Below are 21784 nucleotides of genomic sequence, written 5' to 3'. Positions count from 1 at the left end.
GCAAAGCTCTGTGACACAAATCTCATAAAGATACAAACACTAAGAATCTTTTGATATACTCTTTCCTCATATAGACAATGATTTATTTTAAAACATTTTTAATCTCGTTTTTCTGCCCTGTGTGTGTGTGTGTGTGTGTGTGTGTGTGTGTGTCACCTCAGAACCATTTGATTCAGGCTGATGCACCGTGCATGCAGGCAGTTGAGTTGATGTTGAGGCAGCCAAATAGTCCATTAGAGACCCCAGGTCCAAAACAAAGTGTGTGGGTACGAGCATAGTCTCACGTAGCCAGACAACTATTCCACAATCTCAGTTTGGAACTACATCTCCCGAAATCCAAAAAGTGTCTCCACTTCCGCTTTTTCGCTTACACATGATAGAGCTTCCGTTGCTCCAGACTGTATGACAGAAGCATTCGAAGATTGCGAGAGGCAACAGTCTGGCAACGCGAGACTAGTACGAGTATGATTCCTGCTCCCTTTCTGTCTGTCATTTCATCAATCGCTTAAACCCTTCCCATCGCTTAACCATTCAAACCCTAGCGTTACTATTCTGTCACGAACATTCAGTGAAAATAGCAGATCTACAAGATCTACTACTTATAGATCGGCTATTTCTTTGCAAAGATATTTCATGTAGAAGTTGATACTAGCGGACCTAGTATAGAGCCCTTGGGGTATTAGGGTTCAAGTGGTTAAATCCTCATTTTGACAGATATTGATGGGACTAAATATCATTGAAATCCTTACAACTGTGCCGCAAATGAAGCGAATGCAGCCTCTTGCTTCTCGAGCCACTGCACAGAGAATGTAATCCCTGTCCCCAGCAGCCATAAAATCCTGATTTGTAATTTTGCGGTCCCCAGATGACAGTTATGTGACACTTTAAGGACTTTTTTAATAACTCTTTGCGAGTCGTTGTGAACTTGCAGATCTGCTATTTTCACAAAATGTATCTATGGTCAAAATAAATGTAATGCCTCAACTCCTACATTTCCAAGTGCTTGTCAGGCTGTCCCCAGGTCAAATATGATTATTTTGAGGGAGGTTACGGCCTGGAAAGGTTGAGAACCTCTGCTCTACCATGCTAATGGGATCTATGCATACAGAAACTCTTCCTACTTCCGGGCCGCTTCCCTACTTCCTTCAGGTGTTAACAATGATACTAATTTAGTGTGCAGTGGTTCTCAAACTTTTTTATTTCAAAATACGGGTCCATTTGGTTCCATTTGTACACTCTCAGAGTTACACACCCGTACGTACGCCGGGGCCATTTGAAACCCTCCCAAGGACACTTTGAGACCTACTGGTGTAGCCAGTGAGCCAACATGCACAATAGCAGCACCCTGGCTCTGTTGGACCAGAATGGAACAGAGCCTTCATTAGTATCATCAAACAACTGTGAAGGAAGTAGGGATGGCAGGGCAGGGGTCCCAAGTTCTTTCCAAAATGGCGTGTGTGCATAGAGCCCATTGAACGACGCAGGACGGACCATAAGTTCCTCACGACTCGTAGCCAAAGCCAACTCCTTATCCACAGACAACGCTTCAACTACCACAACACATGCAAGGCTAGTCTGAGCAGTTCAAATACAGTACATTTTGAAAAAATAAAATGTCCAACCCGACATAAGGCTCACAACATTATGATCAAACTGTGCCATTCACATAATGGTAATAACAATTGAATTAGGTTTCCTGGAACCTTTTCCTATATCTCGTGGTAGTTTCTCCATTGTATATTTCAAGTATGATCAAGTGATACGCTGTTATCAATGGAAAGGAAAAAAATAAAAACGCAGTAAAAGGAAAAACACTACAGTCAACAAAAAGCACCGTAGTAGGCTAAATCTTAAAGCCTGAATGGACATGACATGGACATGATTCTGCATACTCAGTACTTTTATGTTTGGTAATAATACTTCAGTACTCTTTTACTCAAGTAAAAATGTGAATGCAGGACTTTTAGTTGTAACAGAGCATTTCTGCATTGTGGTATTGCTATTTCTTTCTTTCTTTCTTTCTTTCTTTCTTTCTTTCTTCTTATTTTTTCTTTTTTTTTAAACTTCTACCGTCACTGGAGGTAAGGTACAGTACAGTACTGTGTATACTCAAAGAGAGTAGAAATTCACGTCTTAAAAAATACAAAAACAAAACAAAAACAAATATATAAACACATCTTCTGGTATTATTTTAGAGAATTGCTTCATTTGTACAGAAAAGTGTATAAATAAAAATACAGAATCAATAAAGTATACACATGATACGATTTAAGGTAAAAACACATCCTTTCCTGTTTTACTAAAACAGAAGCTTCAAAAGTGTGCAACATTCTTGTATGTGTATGACGCGTACGTGTGTATGTTTGCAGGGACATGTGGGAAGGAAATCAAATTTCCTCTCCTCTATCTCTTCACAGTAAAAAGTGTTCATTTATCCGTTTGCAACTCTGCAAAGTGTGCAAATGGAACATTATGGGCGCACGTGTTATTTGTACACTCTCAGAGTTAAATTAACTTTATCGCAATCTTTTCTGGAGATACAGGCGTAACGCACGCAACACTCACATAATCCACTTTGCCATGAAAAAGGACACATTTATGGCCCTGGTCAGACTCTTTGTTAATCAAAGAGTCAAATGAGTGCGTTGGTCTTGCAAAGCGTTGGTCTCTCTGTCAGTCACAAGGTGGTCATTGGTAGCGTGCTGCTGTCCTGTCCTCTCGCTTCTCCTTCTGAACCAAAGAATGCTGTGCATTATTGTTTGCCATGTTTTGGTCCCTCCCTTTGGTCAAAGAAATGTTATATTTCCCCCATCTGTATCTCACTAGGGTCGGCTTCCCTCCGTGCTATCCAAGCAACAGTGGTAGTTCCTCCCACCGGACGAAGAATTCCTATTTCTTCCTCCGACCTTCAGCTAATCTGATGTTGGCCTTTTCCCCGCTTTCCTGTTCAAAACCAGCCCACTGGCACGAGAACATTGGCCCCTTTTCTTTTTTACAGTATGTGTCTGTCAGTCAAACTATACTATCGTGTAGCAATGGCTCAAAGTCCTCGTCGCTTGCGGAGGGCGGAGACTCTTCGTCGCTTCCCGGAAGGGGCGTGTTGACGTGGACGCCGGCCAATGACGACATGGAGTCTTTGCCGTCCGAGTGGGGCTTGTCGTGGGGCGGCGAGGTCGGCGGCGGCGAGGGCTTCTCGGGGATGAAGAGAGCCACCAGGAAGGCGACGCAAACAATGCAGGCGCCCAACAGGAAGGGAGGACCCGGGATGAGAGCTCTCTATGGAGAGGGAGAAAGAAAAAAAACTGTGAGATGCAAAATGCATCTGTTACAGGGAGTGGAAACCACCCCCCTTTATAATGGTATGCCCCAGCAGCATTGGGGGAAGTTGTGATGTTGACATCCATGCAGCAGTTCTAATACAGTCACACTAGAGTACATACTACTGTCTCGTGTCTCCTGATTTATACATACACAAACATGATGTCAGAAGTGGCTAAACCCAAGTGCAGTTTAACCCATTCAGGCCTGACGTCGAAATTAAAAAAAAAAAGTTTTCTAAATCATGACAATTTTCGGAAAGATTTGAGGCACATTTTAACGATTTTTCAAAAATAGCAGATCTACAAGTTCATAGCGCGCCACTCGGTGGCACGCTATGAGCTTGTAGATCTGCTATTTTTCAATAGCTAAATGATAACAATGTTTAAAACACCAAAACGGGTTCCCGCCCCAAAATGGGTTAATGGATAATGTGGTTAAACGCTAACGTGACATGGATGTGTTCCAGGTCTCAATGGATTAAGTGAAGAGTATTGTGCTTCGGTGCGGGACCCGGCGTGAAGTTGAAAAAAAGAAAAGAAAAGAAGGAACAGACGGAAAAGGAAAAGACCGGCAGAACAGCTGTTAGCAACAAGCTAGCATAAAACAACACCACGATGGCAGCAAACATACCACCACCGGAGGAGCTGAAGATGAGCGGCGATCTGGCAAGTAACTGGGACAATTTCAGAGCAGAGTTTGAAGATTATTTACTTGCAACGGGATTAACAGAAAAGGCAAAGGAGGTACAGGCAGCAACTCTGCGAAGAGTGATGGGCAGTGAATGTCGTCATATATACAAGCATAATTTAGGACTCACGACGGAGCAAGGGAAGGACGTGACAGTTATTCTCGACGCCTTGGAGGGATATTTCAAACCAGCTAGAAATGTCATATTCGAGAGATACATTTTTGGAATCTGCAAGCAAGATGAAGGAGAGCCCATTGATGCATTTGTCACAAAGCTGAGGGAGAAGGCTGCTTCCTGTGAGTATGGACAACTCAGAGAGGAGTTAATAAGAGACAGACTGGTGCTGGGTGTGAGTGATGAGAGTGTGCGTCGCCGTCTTCTCAGACAGAAGGATCTCACACTGGCATCAGCCATAGAAATATGTCGAGCTGCAGAGATGACAGACATGAGAATACAGGCAATCACACAGGACAGGTCTCTAGAGACAGTGCATGCGACGGATGGCCGTCGTCCACGAGTCCCACCAAGGCAGGAACGCTCGGACAGGGTTCGATATCAGGCCCCAGGTGCTAATGATAGTTCTACATGCAGATTCTGCGGCAACATGCACAGGCGCGGACGTGCCACTGTGGCACAGCAAATCATTTTGCCAAGGTGTGTATGAAGAGAGGCCAAGCCACACGACAGCTACATGCAGCAGACGCTGAAGTGCACGAGGAGGACATGGACAGGTCCAACGCAGAGGCCCATATATACACGGCAGAGAGCATAGGGTCAGTTCAGGGACGTGGGAGGAAATGGTTTGCCAACGTAAAAATGAATGGAGGGTTTCAGAGATGCCAGCTAGATTCAGGGGCACATGTGATGTGATGGGCATAAAAGACATGAGAAGACTTGCTCCTGAGGCAAAGCTACTACCAAGCCAGACCAGGTTAGTGCTGTATTCAGGCCAATCGATGCACTCAGTAGGCATATTTCACACAGAATGTGTAGTGAGGGGTAAAGCACACAAGTTACAGTTCGAAATTGTGAGAAGCGGGCAGAGGCCCGCTTAGGTCTGATGCACTTCACCATCCCAGAGGAGCTTCTTATGGTAGGACACAGCAGCACAGAGCCACTAACCAGACAGCACCTCGTGCAGACATACAGTGACGTTTTCAATGATCCAGTCGAGTCACTACCAGGGGATGTTCATTTTGAGCTACATGCGGATGTAGCCCCAGTGCAGGCTTCCCCGCGCAATGTCCCAGTGGCTCTCAGAGAGGCAGTCAAGGCTCAGTTAGACAAATATGAGAGGGATGGCCATTTAACCCCTGTGACGAAACCTACTGAGTGGATTAGCAATATGGTGATCGTCAGACAGCCAGAGAAGTTGAGAATTTGCATAGACCCCAAGTCACTAAATCAGGCTTTGAAGAGGTCTCACTACATAATGCCGACACTTGAAGATGTGTTATACAAGCTGCCCAGGGCACGTATTTTCACCCTTGTAGATGCACGAGATGCTTTCTTGCAGTGTAAACTAGATGAAGAGAGTAGTTACACTACGTAGGGGCGACTGTGGCTCAGGAGGTAGAGCAGGTCGTCCAATGATCCATGGGTCGGCGGTTCGAATCCCGGCTCCTCCTGTCTACATGTCGAAGTGTCCTTGGGCAAGACACTGAACCCCAAATTGCTCCCGATGTGCTGGTTGGTACCTTGCATGGCTTCCGCCGCAATCGGTGTATGAATGGGTGAATGTAATGCACAATCTATGTAAAGCGCCTTGGATAAAGGCGCTATATAAATGCACCATTTACCATTTACCACATTCTGGACACCATGGGGCAGGAAGCGCTGGTTAAAACTGCCTTTTGGGGTGTCCGTGGCCCCAGAAATATACCAGAGAAAGCAGCATGAGCTACTGACAGGGCTGAGTGGGGTAGAACCAATACAAACTACTGACAGGGCTGAGTGGGGTAGAACCAATACAAACTACTGACAGGGCTGAGTGGGGTAGAACCAATAGCGGATGATATTTTGATTGTGGGGTGCGGGGAGACAGATGAGCAGGCTATACAGGACCATGACACCAAACGTTTAGCACTCATGCAGAGGTGCAGGGAGGTTAGGCTGAGACTGAGCTTAAGGAAACTACAATTCAGGGTCAGAGAGGTCAAGTTTCATGGACACATTCTATCGGCGGATGGACTCAGAGCGGAAAATTAGGGCAGTCCGTGACATGCCTCACCCCGAAGATGCCAAGGCCGTGCCTCTCTGAGGTATGTGAGCCACTACGGAGGCTGTTGGACAAGGACGTCCCATGGCATTGGCTGCCCAAGCACGACGCTGCAGTCGAGGATATCAAGAGACTCGTTACTACAGCCCCGATCCTGCGATACTACGACGTGACCAAGCCGGTCACCATCCAGAGTGACGCGAGTCAGAAGGGACTGGGCTGCTGCTTGCTACAGGAGAGTCAGCCAGTGAGCTTTGCGTCACGAGCACTTACTCAGACTGAGCAGAACTATGCGCAAATAGAGAAAGAATGTCTGAGTATAGTGTTCGCATGCCAGCGTTTTCATTATTATTTGTATGGGCGGGAGGAGATAACAGCAGAAACGGACCACAAGCCATTCATCTCGATATTCACCAAGCCCCTTCTCACAGCACCCAAACGGCTCCAGAGCATGTTGCTCACACTTCAAGCATACAATCTCAGGGTGGTGTACAAACCAGGGCCCGATATGCACATCAGCGACACCTTGAGCAGGGCCACGGCTCCATCACAGGGGGCAGGCGCTAAATACACAAAACAAACCATCTGCTGCCTGCAGAGGGCACAGGCGGACGCTGAATAAATTAATCAGGCGGAGTATCTCAACGTTACCAGGCAGCGGCTGAGCCAGATCAAGCGACACACTCAGGATGATGGGAATCTTCAGTTACTGCAAGCGGTGGTGCTCCGGGGCTGGCCAGACTGCCGGGAGGATGCTCCTCTGGCAATCAGGGAATACTGGTCGATCAGGGACGAGATCAGCGCACAAGATGGTGTGCTTTTCAAAAGCCAGCGTGTCATAGTTCCTAAGTCAATGCGTGCAGAAATGTTGAAACGCATTCATGCCAGCCATGTAGGCGGAGATGCCTGCTACAGACAGGCCAGGGACACGCTGTACTGGCCCAACATGCACGGTGAGATCAAGGACTATGTGAGCCAGTGCTCAGCATGCAATGAGTACGCACATGGACAACAGCGGGAGACAATGATGTCACACGCACTCCCAACACGACCGTGGCAGATACTCAGCATGGATCTGTTCAAACAGGCTGGCAAGGACTTCTTGATCATGATTGACCATTATTCAGATTTCTGGGAAATAGAGCTGCTCCCAGATCTGTCGGCAGGGACTACAGTGCTGAGGTGCAAGGCTCAGTTTGCACGTCATGGTCAGCCGGACCGGGTGATTTCTGACTGTAGTGCTCAGTTTGACTGCGAAACGTTCAGGAGGTTTGCTAAAGAATGGGACTTTGAACACGTCAAGTCCTCGCCCAGATACCCAAAGTCAAATGGAAAGGCCGAGTCGGCCGTGAAGATAGTGAAAAGCCTATGCAGGAAGGCAACCAGTGCGGGTAATGACCCGTGGCTGGCAATCTTGCAGTGGAGGAACACGCCCACGCAGGGCCTGCTCAGCAGCCCTGCGCAGAGACTGATGTCTCGTAGGCTGAGGACCCCACTCCCGGTTGCTGACGTGCTCTTGGAGCCGAGCGTGGTTACGGGGGTCCCGGACAAGCTGCGGATGAAACACCAGACGGCCAAGCTCTGGTATGATAAATCGGCCAGGGATCTGCCTGAGCTGTGTATCGGACAGGACATAAGGATGAAGCCACCCCCACCGTGGGGTGGGGGTGGGGGGATCTTTAACTCTTGAGGGTGTCAAATGAAACCAAATACATAAATCAATTAAAAAAAGAAAATCTATTTTCGATAGGCACGGAAGGGAAGAAGAGCTTTAATTGCATTCAATTAATGAAATTATGAGGTATTATAAAAAAGTACACTTATTTTAAATTATATAATCCTATTAGACAATATTAAAATAATGAACTATTATATTATATGAAACTATATTAAATGACTATAATGGTGGTCCGTGGCTCAAATGCCGAATAAATAATCCTATACTCGTATATACCTATAATCCAAACTGAACGCAATAGCATCGCAATAAACGATTATTCCTGACGAATGTGTCTAACTGAAGTCATAACGTGTGCTTATAAATGTGCCCATAGCGTGTGATGCTGTCGTTACCTCTGTAGGACTGTCTCTGGGAATGGGGTCCACTACGTATTCTCCTTGTATCGGGTCGACGTCGGTGTTGAGGTCGACGTTGAACAGGAAGAAGATAAATCCGTAGAGAGCCGGTCCCAAACCGTTGCACAGTCCTCTAATGCCAGTTATCATCCCCTGGACAAGACCTGGGGGCAAAACACACACACGCACACAACGCTTACAGGGTAGTAAAAATGGTAATAATAGTAGTAGCAGTAGTAATTATAGTAGTAGTAGCAGTATTAATTATAGTAGTACTAGTAGTAGCAGTATTAATTATAGTAGTACTAGTAGTAGCAGTATTAATTATAGTAGTACTAGTAGTAGCAGTATTAATTATAGTAGTACTAGTAGTAGCAGTATTAATTATAGTAGTACTAGTAGTAGCAGTATTAATTATAGTAGTACTAGTAGTAGTAGCACATGATATTAGACAAATGCAGAATGGGAAATAATTGGGGCATTTCTTTTCTTTTTTGTATATAACTTTGTAATGCTACTGACATTTTGTGCAACATCTTGAAAACAAATATTGCATTGTGGGTTTGAGCTGGCAGGCCCTTGTTGATGTCAATCAATCAAGTCACCTTAATTTAAGTGGCATATGCCAAAAATAGTTTTTATTTTATTTAAATTATTAATATTTTTGTGGCAGTCATGCGGCCTACCTGCACAGCCTTTGTGGTAGATCATGATCTACCTTTTGGGCACCCCTGGTCTACTCTGTTATGGATACTGTACGTTGCCATATTAATCTAGAATTTATCTCTTGTCTATCCCCCTCAGGGTTGATGTAGCTCTGGTCCATAGCGCTAATGCTTTTAAGGCAGAATTAAAAGCATTAGGGCTATCGCTATAGACCAGAGCTAGGTCGGTCCGTACTCCCTTTGGTACCTAACTCTACGCTCTTAGCTCCGAGAAGAGGTTCCATGTCAGATATCCCTGCATCGGTAGAACAGGGTTTGAGTTGCCCAAAAACAGTGGCGAAACCCTTTTAGCAGTACCGTTTCCAAATAGTAAAGGTATTTCTGGCTAGCTACAAATGATAAACTTAGGACAGTCACGGCAAACTTTTAGACAGGGGTTCAACAACTGCTTAAATCAGGCTTAAATTGCATATTTACTGGCTGACGTCATAAGCTTCCGGTTGTTTCACCCATGTCTAAAAAATGTTCGTGCCTGTCCTAAGTTTATTATTCATAATGCCCCCTGCTGCTCTTTGGCCTTGAAGTAGACTACCCCATTTCTCCAATGATACACATTGTTGTCTACTTAATGTCAGCTGCTTGAGGAGGCACACCGCCCCCTGCTGAACAGGCGCCCCAACCTGTAGTAGTCATGGTGTGACACGCACGCACGCACGCACGCACACACACACACACACACACACATATAAGGGCTTATGGCCCAAGCCATTTTAACTAATTCAGTTACCCCCCCCCCCTCTCTCTCTCTCTCTCTCAGTTGCCCAGTACAGTATGGGCTCCATCTTGCGGCAGGGGCCCTTTTTCCTGTGTGAGAGGTGTGGCCCCGTAAAATGTGTTCTCCTAACCTAACCATAACCGCAAGCACGGGAGCAGACGCTAGTCCGCATGTCGGACTAATGCCCTGTCTGAAAAGCGTCCACCTCCCGCCACCTGCCATTGCCTTTAAGAGATCCATTATCCATTTAACATTATGCCCAGTGATTTACACTATGTTATGGCCCATGGCCATGGAAGAGCGACACACGTTGCTGCCTTGAAATATAGCATTATATTTGATACAGAGGCCGGGTTGTTTTGTGTCCAGTAGCTCCAACACAGCCTCACTCGTGCAAATCTAATAACTTCTTTGACTAGACAATTATTAATAAGCACAAGGAATTGACACTGCTGATTATAGTAAAATTCCAGTCACAGAGATTTGTGGAGAATTAAGACAGAACGACAGACTGATCTTTTGACCAGACTGTTCACACTGCATTTTCAAGAGACCAGATCGGATCTGTCACAGATCTGTGTGAACAGACTCATTTCACACTGGCAGCCAAATCCAGCCTGAATCAGATCTGTGCCACATCCAGATTGGAATCTGATTTGTTTAAATTAGTCTAAACACATGGAATCCAATTTAGATCAGGTTACTGCGTTCAGACTGAGAGGATCTCCTGAAAACAGATTTGAATCATGTGGTTAAAGTCCCATTTGTATAAAGATCTGATTACATGTGACTTGTTTGTGTTTAGACTTAAACTGGAAATGGGGCTTCATATATCAACAATTTCCAGTAAGTGTGAATGAACAGTGTTGCAGTCAAAAGGCGCAGACCAGGAGTGGCTGCACAAATTGGCCAGGACAGGACAGGACAGGACAGGACAGGACAGGACAGGACAGGACAGGACAGGACAGGGTGATGTTTTCTTGGACTGTTTCCAAAAAAGGAGGACCACCGCTATGTAAAAGCAGTTATGCTGCTGTAGCAGTGAGGAACAAACTTTATTCCTTTGGAGGCTTCTGTGGTCGAGGGATGATATTTGGCATCCATGTCTTCAACACAATGTCTTTATGCTGGAAGAAGTTACCTCCAGTGAGTCCTGGAAGAGGAGACGGTCACCTTGAGGTTCCATCCAAGCGCCACAGCCACACAGCTGTTCTGATAGAAGATACAGTCTACATCTGGGGAGGCTTCTGGTTTCAGCACTACAATGAGCTTTATGCATTTGATGTGGACGCCCACGTGTGGTTCAAACCCAGCAGGGTTTCTGGAACTGTTCCAGCGGGGAGGTGCGGCCACTCAGCCTTTGTGTTGGGGAAGGTCATGTTTATCTATGGAGGACACAACCTGACTGGAGGCACTAATGACATGTACAAGTTGGACACCAGCACAATGGTCTGGTCCTTAATTAACACCAGAGGATCTCCACCAACAGGTCACCTGTTGGTGCACTGTGTCATCATCGGAACAAAGATGTTTGTATTTGGGGGCTTGGGGGACCAGGGGGTGTATTTCAACACCTTCAGAGTGTTTGACACAGAGACCGACCTCTGGCTGAGCATGCCTTCTGCACAGCTTGTTCCAGAAGGACGTTGGGGTCATTCAACCTTTACCTACAGTGGAGAGCTGTACATATTTGGTGGCCATGGTTACAATAACCAGACCTTCAATGATCTGTGGAAATTCAGTCCAGAGACCTTCTCCTGGAAGAAGGTTGAGCCCAAAGGGAAAGGCCCGGGTCCAATGTATAATATGTGCTGTTGCATTGTGGGATATCGTATCATCCTCTTTGGAGGATTCAAACGCAGAGACAACATAAGCACTACTGCTGATGGCACTTTCATCTTAGACCTGAGTCCTAGCCTGAAGACATTATGCAAGCTAGCGGTTATTCAGTACGATCTGGAACAGTCTGAACTCCCACACGACATCAGGTGGGAACTGCAGCCATGACAACCAACAACTACTTTTTGCTGTAACTTGTTTCAGTAATGCCATTATAGTTACTGTGTTTTCAATGGGTGAGTTAGTAGTTACCCACGTTATGTAATGTAATCCAAAAGAACAGTCTCCTCTCCTGCCAGCGCGGAGTCTGTCATAAACTGACACGGTGTGCTGAGTGCACTCCCAGAGTGAAACACATTCCACATGAGAAAGAGAAAGTGGCTTCCACAGGTCATAACGTCATCATAATGATGATTGGTCAACATTGGGTAACATATGGTAATTACTTTAAGCCTGTGCATGGGCAGGGCATCAGTATTATATCCATATCATTAGACTGGATATTGTCTGTGATTATGGATATTGTACTATTGGCATAAGTGTTAAGAGTAGATCTTAAAACACACCACAACTGGACCAGTGACTGTAGGGAATATTTTTTCCTTGAAAACAATGTGTCTGAATTGGAAAATCTTAGTAAATATTTTGTTTTAAACCTTTATTTTTGAGTGGTGCAAACCACTCCAACAACTGGCTTTGTACCCGTGTACCCGTGTTTGTTCGTACCAAAAAAACGAGCATGGTTGCTATGGTTAGCAACCAAAAAAACGTGCATGGTTGCTATGGTTAGTATGTGACATCACTGACATCACAGATATCACGTCAGAGTGAATCAGTCTCTATATAATCAATCTTTATAGTTATTCCTCAACAGATGTTAGGCATAGTGGCAAAAGATCAGATTGGAGATATTTCACTTTAGAAGACGATATGGAAAAATCAAAAGACCCTGAATTACATAGTAACTATAACAATAAATGTGTAGTTGCACCACTCAGTTCACACGGGTGTGATTATTTTTATAAAGTAAAGTAAAGTAACTATTAACTAGTTACTTTCATAATTTAGAAACTAGTAAAGTAATTAGTTACGTTTTCAAACTAGTAACTATAACTATAACTAATTACTTTTTAAAAGTAACTTGAACAACACTGAGTAGCAGTAGTAATTATAGTAGTAGTAGTAGTAGCAGTATTAATTATAGTAGTACTAGTAGTAGTAGCAGTAGTAATTATAGTAGTAGTAGTACAATTTAGGCATTTAGCAGACGCTCTTAATCCAGAGCGATTTACATTAAGCAAGAACAAAAAGCATGGGAATACATCACATATATAAACAGCATTTATCAAGAAACATGCGTAAGCTAAGAACGTAACTAGAACATATCTATATATAATGACACTATACATATAAGTAGTAGTAGTAGTAGCAGTAGCAGTGGTGGAAAGTAACTAAGAACATGTACTCAAGTACGGTACTTACAATTTACAATTTAGGCATTTAGACCTTAATCCAGAGCGATTTACAGTACAGTAAGCAAGAACAACACATGGTAATACGTCAAATACATTAAAAATCAAGAAGGAACCTAAGAACCTAACATCCGTCTAACAGTAGAATATCTGTACAATGAAACTACTGTGTTGTAGGGTCCGATCAGACTTTTAAGATATGGGGGTGCCATACATTTGGTTGCTTTGAATGCCAGCATCAGAGTTTTGTACTCTGTGCAGGCAGCAACCGGGAGCCAATGGTGGGAGCGGAGAAGGGGGGAGACATGTGAGAAATTTGGCTGGTTGAAGACAAAGAGAGCTGCAGCATTCTGGATCATTTGGAGTGCACATGCCGGTAATCCAGGAAGGAGAGAGAATAGTCAAGCTTTGATATGACTGATGACTGGATAACTAGATGGACTGACTCCTAGTCCTGGGTGAGGAAGGGTCTAATCCTTCGAATGTTATAGAGTGTAAACCTACAGGATCGAGTGACCGCTGCAATGTGTGCTTTAAGTACAATAAAATGAAGTACAATTTCCCTCACCTTGCTTATCGGAGTCAGCGGAGCGAGACACCAAGGCAGAGACGGCTGGGAAGGTTATGGAAGACATGGCTGCTACCGCTCCTGCTGCCCACATCATCCTGTAACACGCACACACACAGTGTTGATGTAAATGTATTTTGGCGGGCCTTGATGCCATCTTAATGACTGATACAAGCTCGCAGCGCGATGCACTTTGAGCTTGTAGATCTGCTATTTTCAGCATGCAACCAAGTGTAAAATTACTTATACTGGATATCTTGTCCACTAGTCCCTTCCTAACATTTTAGTCGAAATTGTCAATATATTTAGTCTTAGCTCTAGTCATCATAGCTTAGTTTTCATTTAGTTTTCGTCAGTGAAAAAAGGTAGTCGATGAACAAATTTATGTCATAATAAGTATTAGTCGACGAACACACACACACACACACACACACACACACACACACACACACACACACACACACACACACACACGCGCACGCAGGATGTCACTGCACACCTACTGTGTTTGCAGACCTACAGTAAAAGGAACACTCGATCACAGGTGCCTGTTATCATCACCACCACAGCAGCAAACTGGGAGCACCAGAGATGATGAATCACATGCACTGTAACTGCATGGAGCCCAGAAACTACAGCAGCCATTCTCTCCTCTGCCACTAGGGGGAAGTGGCCTCAAGGACATGCCTGAGTACCACGGCTCACAGTGGGAACTCTTGATTTTTGTCAAAATTCCATTTTGCCACACGGACATACTATTACCATAAACATAAACCACAGTAAGGCTATCCAACGTTGAAGCTGCCACTACCTACTGGCGAAAAACCCGGACCTCAAATTTGAGGTCCGGACCCTCTACCATGTTGCCGAATTCCGTGGAAAGCGACCGCACAGAACTGCCAGAACTGCAAAAAAGTGGCGGAAGAAGAAAAGACGGTAGAAACCCTATAGGGGGCTTCGCCCCTCCGGGCCATAGAGTTATAAAGGATATTGGGCGGACTGCCCCGCCCCCTGCTATTCATTTAAATTTGAAGTTGCTCAGTGGCGTTTTGAAGCACCCGGAAGAACGGTCTACTTCCGCATTTTTTCGATTTGGGCACCAGTAACAAAACATGTTACTGAACACTGTATACTGTATACACTGTATAGCAACGATTACTATCAGAATACAGTGCAATATATCAAAGGACATGAACCCTAAGTTGAAATGATTGATGGTAAAATGGTCACATAAGTAAGAGTGGATAGGAAAAACTATTTAAAGGTCTTTACCACAGACATATTGATTGACCTCTGTAAGCTAGTCATAGGCCCATTTGACACGTTTGGTATCACTTGCGTAATTCTGTTACACGTTAAAAAAAGAATTGATCAAGTTTACAACTTGATCATGTCATATTTACTGTAATATGACAGTGGAGTATTCCGCACGCACGCACGCACGCACGCACGCACGCACGCACGCACGCACGCACGCACGCACACACGCACACACACACACACACACACACACACACACACACACACACACACACACACACACACACAAAAATAAATAATAAAAGACTCACCATGGTTCTGATCCAAAGCCATACCAGAAAAGTTGTAGAATCTGGAAGCCCAGACCCAAGAGAACTGTGTTCTTATTACCAATAGTCCTCATCAGCAGAGTTAGAACTAGAGTCTGAGAGAGAGAGAGAGAGAGAGAGAGAGAGAGAGAGAGAGAGAGAGAGAGAGAGAGAGAGAGAGAGAGAGACCTTTAACAAAGTCTTTATTGAATCTTTTGTGTACACTCACATATTCTTCAGGACATTTCTAGAAATTACATGCTTTGGGTACTCACAATAATATTAAAAAACATTTTTTTAGAGAGAGAGAGAGAGAGAGAGAGAGGGGGAGAGAGAGAGAGAGAGAGAGAGAGAGAGAGAGAGAGAGATATGGACAGGGAGGGAGATTATTATAATTATAATAGCATTTCAACTTTTAAAGGAAGCCAGTGGTTATGAAAGCCAATTCAGAGACTTCAGGTAGGTAGGTAGTTCGACACCTTAAAAGGGACACTTTAAAGCGAACATTTTTAACTCAAATATTTGCTTCTGGGGGTTCCTGAAACTAAATATTTTCAAATGTAGGTCAGCAGCCAAATACATATAATTTGCGGGGTCCTTGACATGAAATAGTTTGAGCACCACTGACATAGAAAAATTTTTTGTTGTTGAAAACTGTCAGGATTTAGAAGACATTTGTAGAATCTGGTGTCAGATCTTAATGGATTGAAGTGGTTCATTCCTACCTGTGCTACAATGCTCAAGATGCCCACCACACCAATGAACACAGCGATGGTTGTGGAGGAGAAGTTAAGGACCTGGAGATAGGGGAAGAAAGATATTGTTCACACTTTCCAAAAGATATGTGATATCTGCTGCTGAACATACACGTGCTGATTTGGGGCTTTGTTTTGGTTCGGTTATTTAAATATATTTTTGGGTAAATCTCCGGGTTAAGAGATTTACCAGGCGTGTCAGGGGTACGTACTGGTAGCCCACAACAACATCCACGCCATGCCTGTCTGTCTGTTTTCTTTGCTTGTTTAGAGAGACATCTCTAGGTTATGATGACCACCAAGAAACTCATCTACCACGAACAAACAAATACACTAGTGCAGGGGTCTTCAACAGGGGGTCTTGGACCCCCTAGCACTCGCATGACTGAAGTAAGGCCAGTAAAAGTTTAAAATGTGACTAAAACTAAGTTTTATTCCAAAGACTATGAATAAAACTAAAATCTAAAAAAAAAATCTAAATTTGCTACCAAAATCAACACTGGTATGAATAGTGTTACCTGTCTCAGGTAGAGGAAGAAGCTGGAGTATTGTCCGGCTTCCGGCAGGTACGACAGGAACACTGTGATACAGATGAGCAGGACTGTCGGGTCCTTGCCCACCTTCCTCAGAGCCTGCAAGGAGTGGTGGTGTAAAGCAGTGGTTTTCAACCCTTGTCATGTCAAGGCCCATTATTTATTCTGCATTTTTTGAGCCACTTTGATGATGTGTAATGTGCAAGTACAGTTTGATACCAATACTTTTGTACTTTTACTCTTAAAATTTAGAATTTATCTTGCCTTGTAACGGAGTATTTCTACACTGCAGTATTGATACTTAGAATTTGAGTATTTTTCCACCACTGGCAAGGAGAGAACCAGTAAGATGACACATGAATCATCCAGTCAATCCATTAGTTGATTTAATCAACTAAAACCAGGACTAAAAATATTAGTTGACTAACTTTTTTCACTGACAAAAACCAAAGAAAAATGACGATTTTGTCAACAAATAAAACATAGGCTAAAATGTTAGGGATGGACTAGTGGAGAAAAGATTTTATGGTTGGTTGCGCTCGGTTGTTGCACTCGGAAAATAGCAGCTCTACAAGCTCAAAACGCATCACAGTCTATTTTCAGCATGCAACAAGTGTAAAAACAGCCATCAAGGCCCGCCAAAAAATCAACTGATTAGTCGACTAAAACTAGACTAAAACCAAAACATTTCAGGTGACTTTATTTATTTTTATTTATTTATTAATTTATTCAAAAGACAATGAAATCAACATTTGCTGTCAAAATGAACACTGGTACATCCATCCATCCATCCATCCATCCATCCATCCATCCACCCACCCATTCAAGGTGGTCAGTAGGCCTCATACTCACAATGAAAGGGTCAGCCTGCTCCCAGGATATGGGTGCTCCCCAGGTGTTGAGCCTCATCTTTTCGGGCAGCGACTCCGGCACGGCCAGTAGGATGAAACAGATGTCCGCCAGCGCTATCAGAGTGGCCACCAGCACCACCAGGTTGTCCCCGTAACACGCCGACAGGTAGGCCCCTATCGAGGGACTGGTCACAAGGCTGGCCGCAAAGGTAGCCGACACCTGGACCAGACAGAGAGAGAGAGAGAGAGAGAGAGAAAGAGAGAGAGTAAGAGAGAGAGAGAGAGAGAGAGAGAGTAAGAGAGACGGAAAGAAAGGAGTGAATTATTTGATTTGATTTTACAAAATGTCTTCTAAATCCTGACAGTTTTCTGAAAAACCTATGTTTCTATGTCAGTGGTTCTCAAACAATTTCATGTCAAGGACCCCCAGAATTATATGTAATTGGCAGCCGATCCCCATTTGAAAATATGTTGTTTCAGGGACCCCAACAAGCAAATATTTGAGTTAAAAACGTTCGCTGTGAAAGAATATTCAAAGAATTGCACACATTTTCACAAATTTTCAAATGAAGCAGATATACAGGCTTGTAGATTTGCTATTTTTCAACAGCTAAAGTATAAATTAATGGTTAAAAGTGGTTAAAAGCTAAAGTGACACAGATGCGGTCCCGTCCTTAATGGGTTAAGCGCACTAGATGGGACTCTGCAGGTGAAGAAATAAGAACCAGAGCGTAGGTGTTTGGTATCAAGCTATCCAATTCCCATCCAGTCTGGTTGAAGTGTGACTTCTTTCACTAGTGCACAGTAACATCTACAGTTTCAATTTAACTCTGAAAGAGCACAAATTGAGCCCGATCTGGCCCATGGAGTTTTGCTTTCCTCCTCAAATTATTTACATTCAAACTCATAGAACTCAACAAGAATCATCTTTGCACTTTCCCACTGACAATCAAATCCCACCAAAGCCTTGGAACAATGTTGTTGGTGTGAGGTTGCTTGCTTAATTTATTCTAATTTAACACGAGTGAAATGCTCAGAATATAATTCCCCAAAAATGATCGAATAGTGTTGTCAAAGTACAGTATAGCAGTGACTATACCACAGCTTTGTAATGCATACAGCGGAGTGGAGAGCCTTGATCGTTTCCGTTAGGCAATGTGTCTATGCGTTGTTGCACCCTCAATGTGCTCTTCGCCTGTTTATTGCATATTGTTTTACTCTTAGTATTTTATGTTATTATATACACTGGTTCAAAGCTGTTGTTTTAAAGGTCCTACAACATGAAATTCAATTTTGAACAATCAGGCTTTCTCATATAGGGCCTTTTATTGAAATTGCTCTCAGCAACAGCTCAACTGACTTGTACTGACTTGTATGTCCTTAAAGTACCCGACTCTCTCCTCCTACTTGCACCATCCTCAGAGACACTGTGAAGTCTCCAAAATTAGGTCATCATTATTGGAAGTATTGTCCGTCACAGACATAGTGTTGCACAGTTTATACTGCGCACACTGTCGCCATTTCATCCATGTTGTCATTGTCAAAATCTGCAACGCCTGATTTACATCCAACAGTGCAGATTAAGATCAAAGCATCACATGATTACACATGATATAGACATTAGATATTGTCGATGTCGGGCCGAAACCTTTTGACTGTTTGGGTTTCTTCCATAAATGTACGCCCTACTTTGTTTTGTTTTTTATATCTTTTTGGGGTCTTATTGCATTTTTCTTTTTTTGTACAAACAGACAATACAACAGAACAATACATAATACATCAGACAATACAATTACTTAAAAAACAAAACAAAACAAACATACAGTACATACAGTATATTAAAATAAGGGCACTTAGACTGGTAACAACAACAGAGTCCTTATGGCCACAAGACCAAATAGTTGCAGAGAATACAATTAGACATTTTCAGTTTCCACCATTAAATAAGATAAATCATTAACCGTAATATATTGGATAAACCGTCCCCATATCTTATCAAACATCTCTTGTTTATTTTTCAAAGTATAAGTGATTCTTTCCAGAGGAAGACACAATGACAGCTCCCTAAACCACTGAGCAATACTGGGTTTGCCTATCTTTTTCCACGATAAAGCTATAGCCCTTTTGGCTTGTAGTAAACATAAATCTAGAAATCTTTGTTCGCTACTCTGAATCTTATGGCCAGGTGGGTAAAGACCTAATAGAAACAGTTTCTGGTCAAGCTCAATATTTATCAACAATATCTTCTGAATCTCCCTCCTTACTTCTTCCCAGAATTCTTTCACTCTTGGGCATGCCCACAGACAATGGAAAAGTGTACCTTTGTCTTTACCACATCTGATACAAGTAAGGGTCTTTTGCCTTTTATTGATAGATTACAGTAGTTTGACAGGAAAGGGGGAAAGATATGGGGGGGAAAGAACGCAGCAAAGGTCGTCGGGATCGGGACCGGGCCGCTCGGCCGGCCCAGGCCATTTACACCCTACTTGATCACACAAAAGCATCAAAAGTAGCAGATCTGCAAGCTCAAAATGCAAACGCGGCGCAAATTCACGCATTTTGAGCTCACAAGTTGCCAGCTGAAAACAAAACTCCTGTACCTCATGTGCACATTCTCGCACTATTAAGCTTGAATTGCACCTTTTAAACTAAATGTCTTGTATATTTATGGAACATAGCCTACTGTGAAGTTGTACACAAAAAGTTAACCTAACTTTGCTACTACAAGGAAAACATGCATACAGTATGATACTCTTTTTCTACTAGTTGTTTGCTCTTTTTTTGTGCTCTTTTTTTGCCGTGTTTTGCTGTGTTTGCTGTTTGATATTATATTATATATATATGCTGCTGCATTGTCCAAAGGAAGCGAAACAAAAATAAGTTTTACTCTTATGTACCTGTACACAAGATGTAACAATAAAGTACAACCTTGAGCCTTGAACCACATGACCAGAAGACGCGCACTAGCACAGATGCCCACTGTTGTCCTCTACTGTTTGGAAAACACGTAGCTACACTCGAATAGTATTTTTTATAAAAAACTGATTAGAATAGAACATTAACTCATTGACCGCCGATATCGCCTTTTCACAGCGATTTTCATATGGCGCACAGCGCCGAAATCGCCGCTTCACGCCTTTTATAATATAAATCGATTACTGTTCACGCACTTTTGTACTCGCTCATAAGACTCGAAAACAATCGGAAATGAAAATTCCGCTGGCTTATGCTGTACAAGAAAACATAAGGTTAGCGATCAGTCCTACCAGACCATACGCGCTACTCCGCTCTGTCTCATCCGTCACGTCGGCTACATAGGCAAAGATGACGGAGAAGGTGACGGAAAATGCTCCTGACATGGCGATCATGGCAAAATACCACCTGAAAGAGACAAAGACACAAAATGAATATGAATATACACAAAATGATTACAGGGAGATGAAACACGAGCATTCAGGCCCTCTGCCATATCTTGCATTGGTTGCCATGGTTAAGCCTATTCAACTTCAAACTCCACATTAGACTCATTGTAAAACATGTCCCTGCTTCTGGTGACTGATGAAATGAAATGAAATGATTACTATATTTACCCAGGGTATCTGGGCTAAGCTCAAGAACTTGTTTCCAGCCAGGCCCTGCTCATAGAACATTTCATCGTAGTGGTTCAATGCCTTGTTCAAGGGCACTTCAGCGGTGGTAATTTTAACGTGTCGGACCGCTGATTCAAACTGGCGACCTTTTGGTATCAAGAACGCTCCGCAATCCGTTCGGCCACCGCTGTCACTAAAATATTGTCCTTCTAATGAATGGGGAGACATTAATAAATGATAATGCATGTACTTCATGGATTTCATGGACATACAGGACTCCTTGATGCATCCTTGAAAAAACATAATGAAATAATTTATTGAAAATAATTAATAATTACTAGGACAAAATCCAGTGATGTAAAGTAACTAGGTACATTTACAGTTCTGAGGCACTTTTACTTTTACTTTACTTAGTTGTTAATTACTTGTATTATTACTTAAACTTGAAAACTTGAAATGGGACATTCTGCATAATCAGTACTTTCTACTTTTGGGAGTTTAAGTAGCCTACATTTTAATACCAATACTTTAGCACTTTTACTCAATTCAAATTTGAATTCCGGACTTTTACTGTAACAGTACAGTGCAGTATTGATACTTTTACTTAAAGTGCAAGACTACTTTGGTAGCGTTTTGGGTAGTGTAGTTACCTTGCCATGATGTATCTCCAAATGTAGACAAGAAATCCAAAATAATTGCTCCAGTGATTAGAAATTGATAATTCAAACTATGCTTCTCATAGACTTACATTGTACACTGAAACAGCACTCATCATCACTCTTTTAGTACTTAAACAAACACAAACAATGGTGATTCAGACAATATAGAACATCACCAAACCCAGTACTGTTTTTTTATTTATATA

At 43.1% G+C, this 21784-nt stretch overlaps 1 protein-coding gene across 1 annotated transcript in view; it reads right to left on the bottom strand.

Annotated features, from left to right (window-relative positions):
• Positions 1-855: 855 nt before the first annotated feature.
• mfsd14ba (major facilitator superfamily domain containing 14Ba) overlaps positions 856-21784 on the bottom strand; it is a 25220-nt gene continuing 4291 nt past the window's right edge. The window contains exons 5-12 of the mRNA XM_079524569.1: positions 20596-20710; positions 17331-17549; positions 16464-16577; positions 15916-15987; positions 15194-15306; positions 13623-13720; positions 8301-8467; positions 856-3276 (exon numbers count right to left, since the gene is read on the bottom strand). Of these exons, the coding sequence (XP_079380695.1) occupies positions 3013-3276; positions 8301-8467; positions 13623-13720; positions 15194-15306; positions 15916-15987; positions 16464-16577; positions 17331-17549; positions 20596-20710 (1162 nt within the window). The 3' untranslated portion in view covers positions 856-3012. The remainder of the gene's footprint in view (positions 3277-8300; positions 8468-13622; positions 13721-15193; positions 15307-15915; positions 15988-16463; positions 16578-17330; positions 17550-20595; positions 20711-21784) is intronic.

This window comes from Electrona antarctica, assembly GCF_951216825.1.
Source record: "Electrona antarctica genome assembly, chromosome: 16".
NCBI lineage: Eukaryota > Metazoa > Chordata > Actinopteri > Myctophiformes > Myctophidae > Electrona > Electrona antarctica.
The sequence above is the reverse complement of the archived record's forward strand: the minus strand, read 5'-3'. Positions and strand labels throughout refer to the sequence as shown.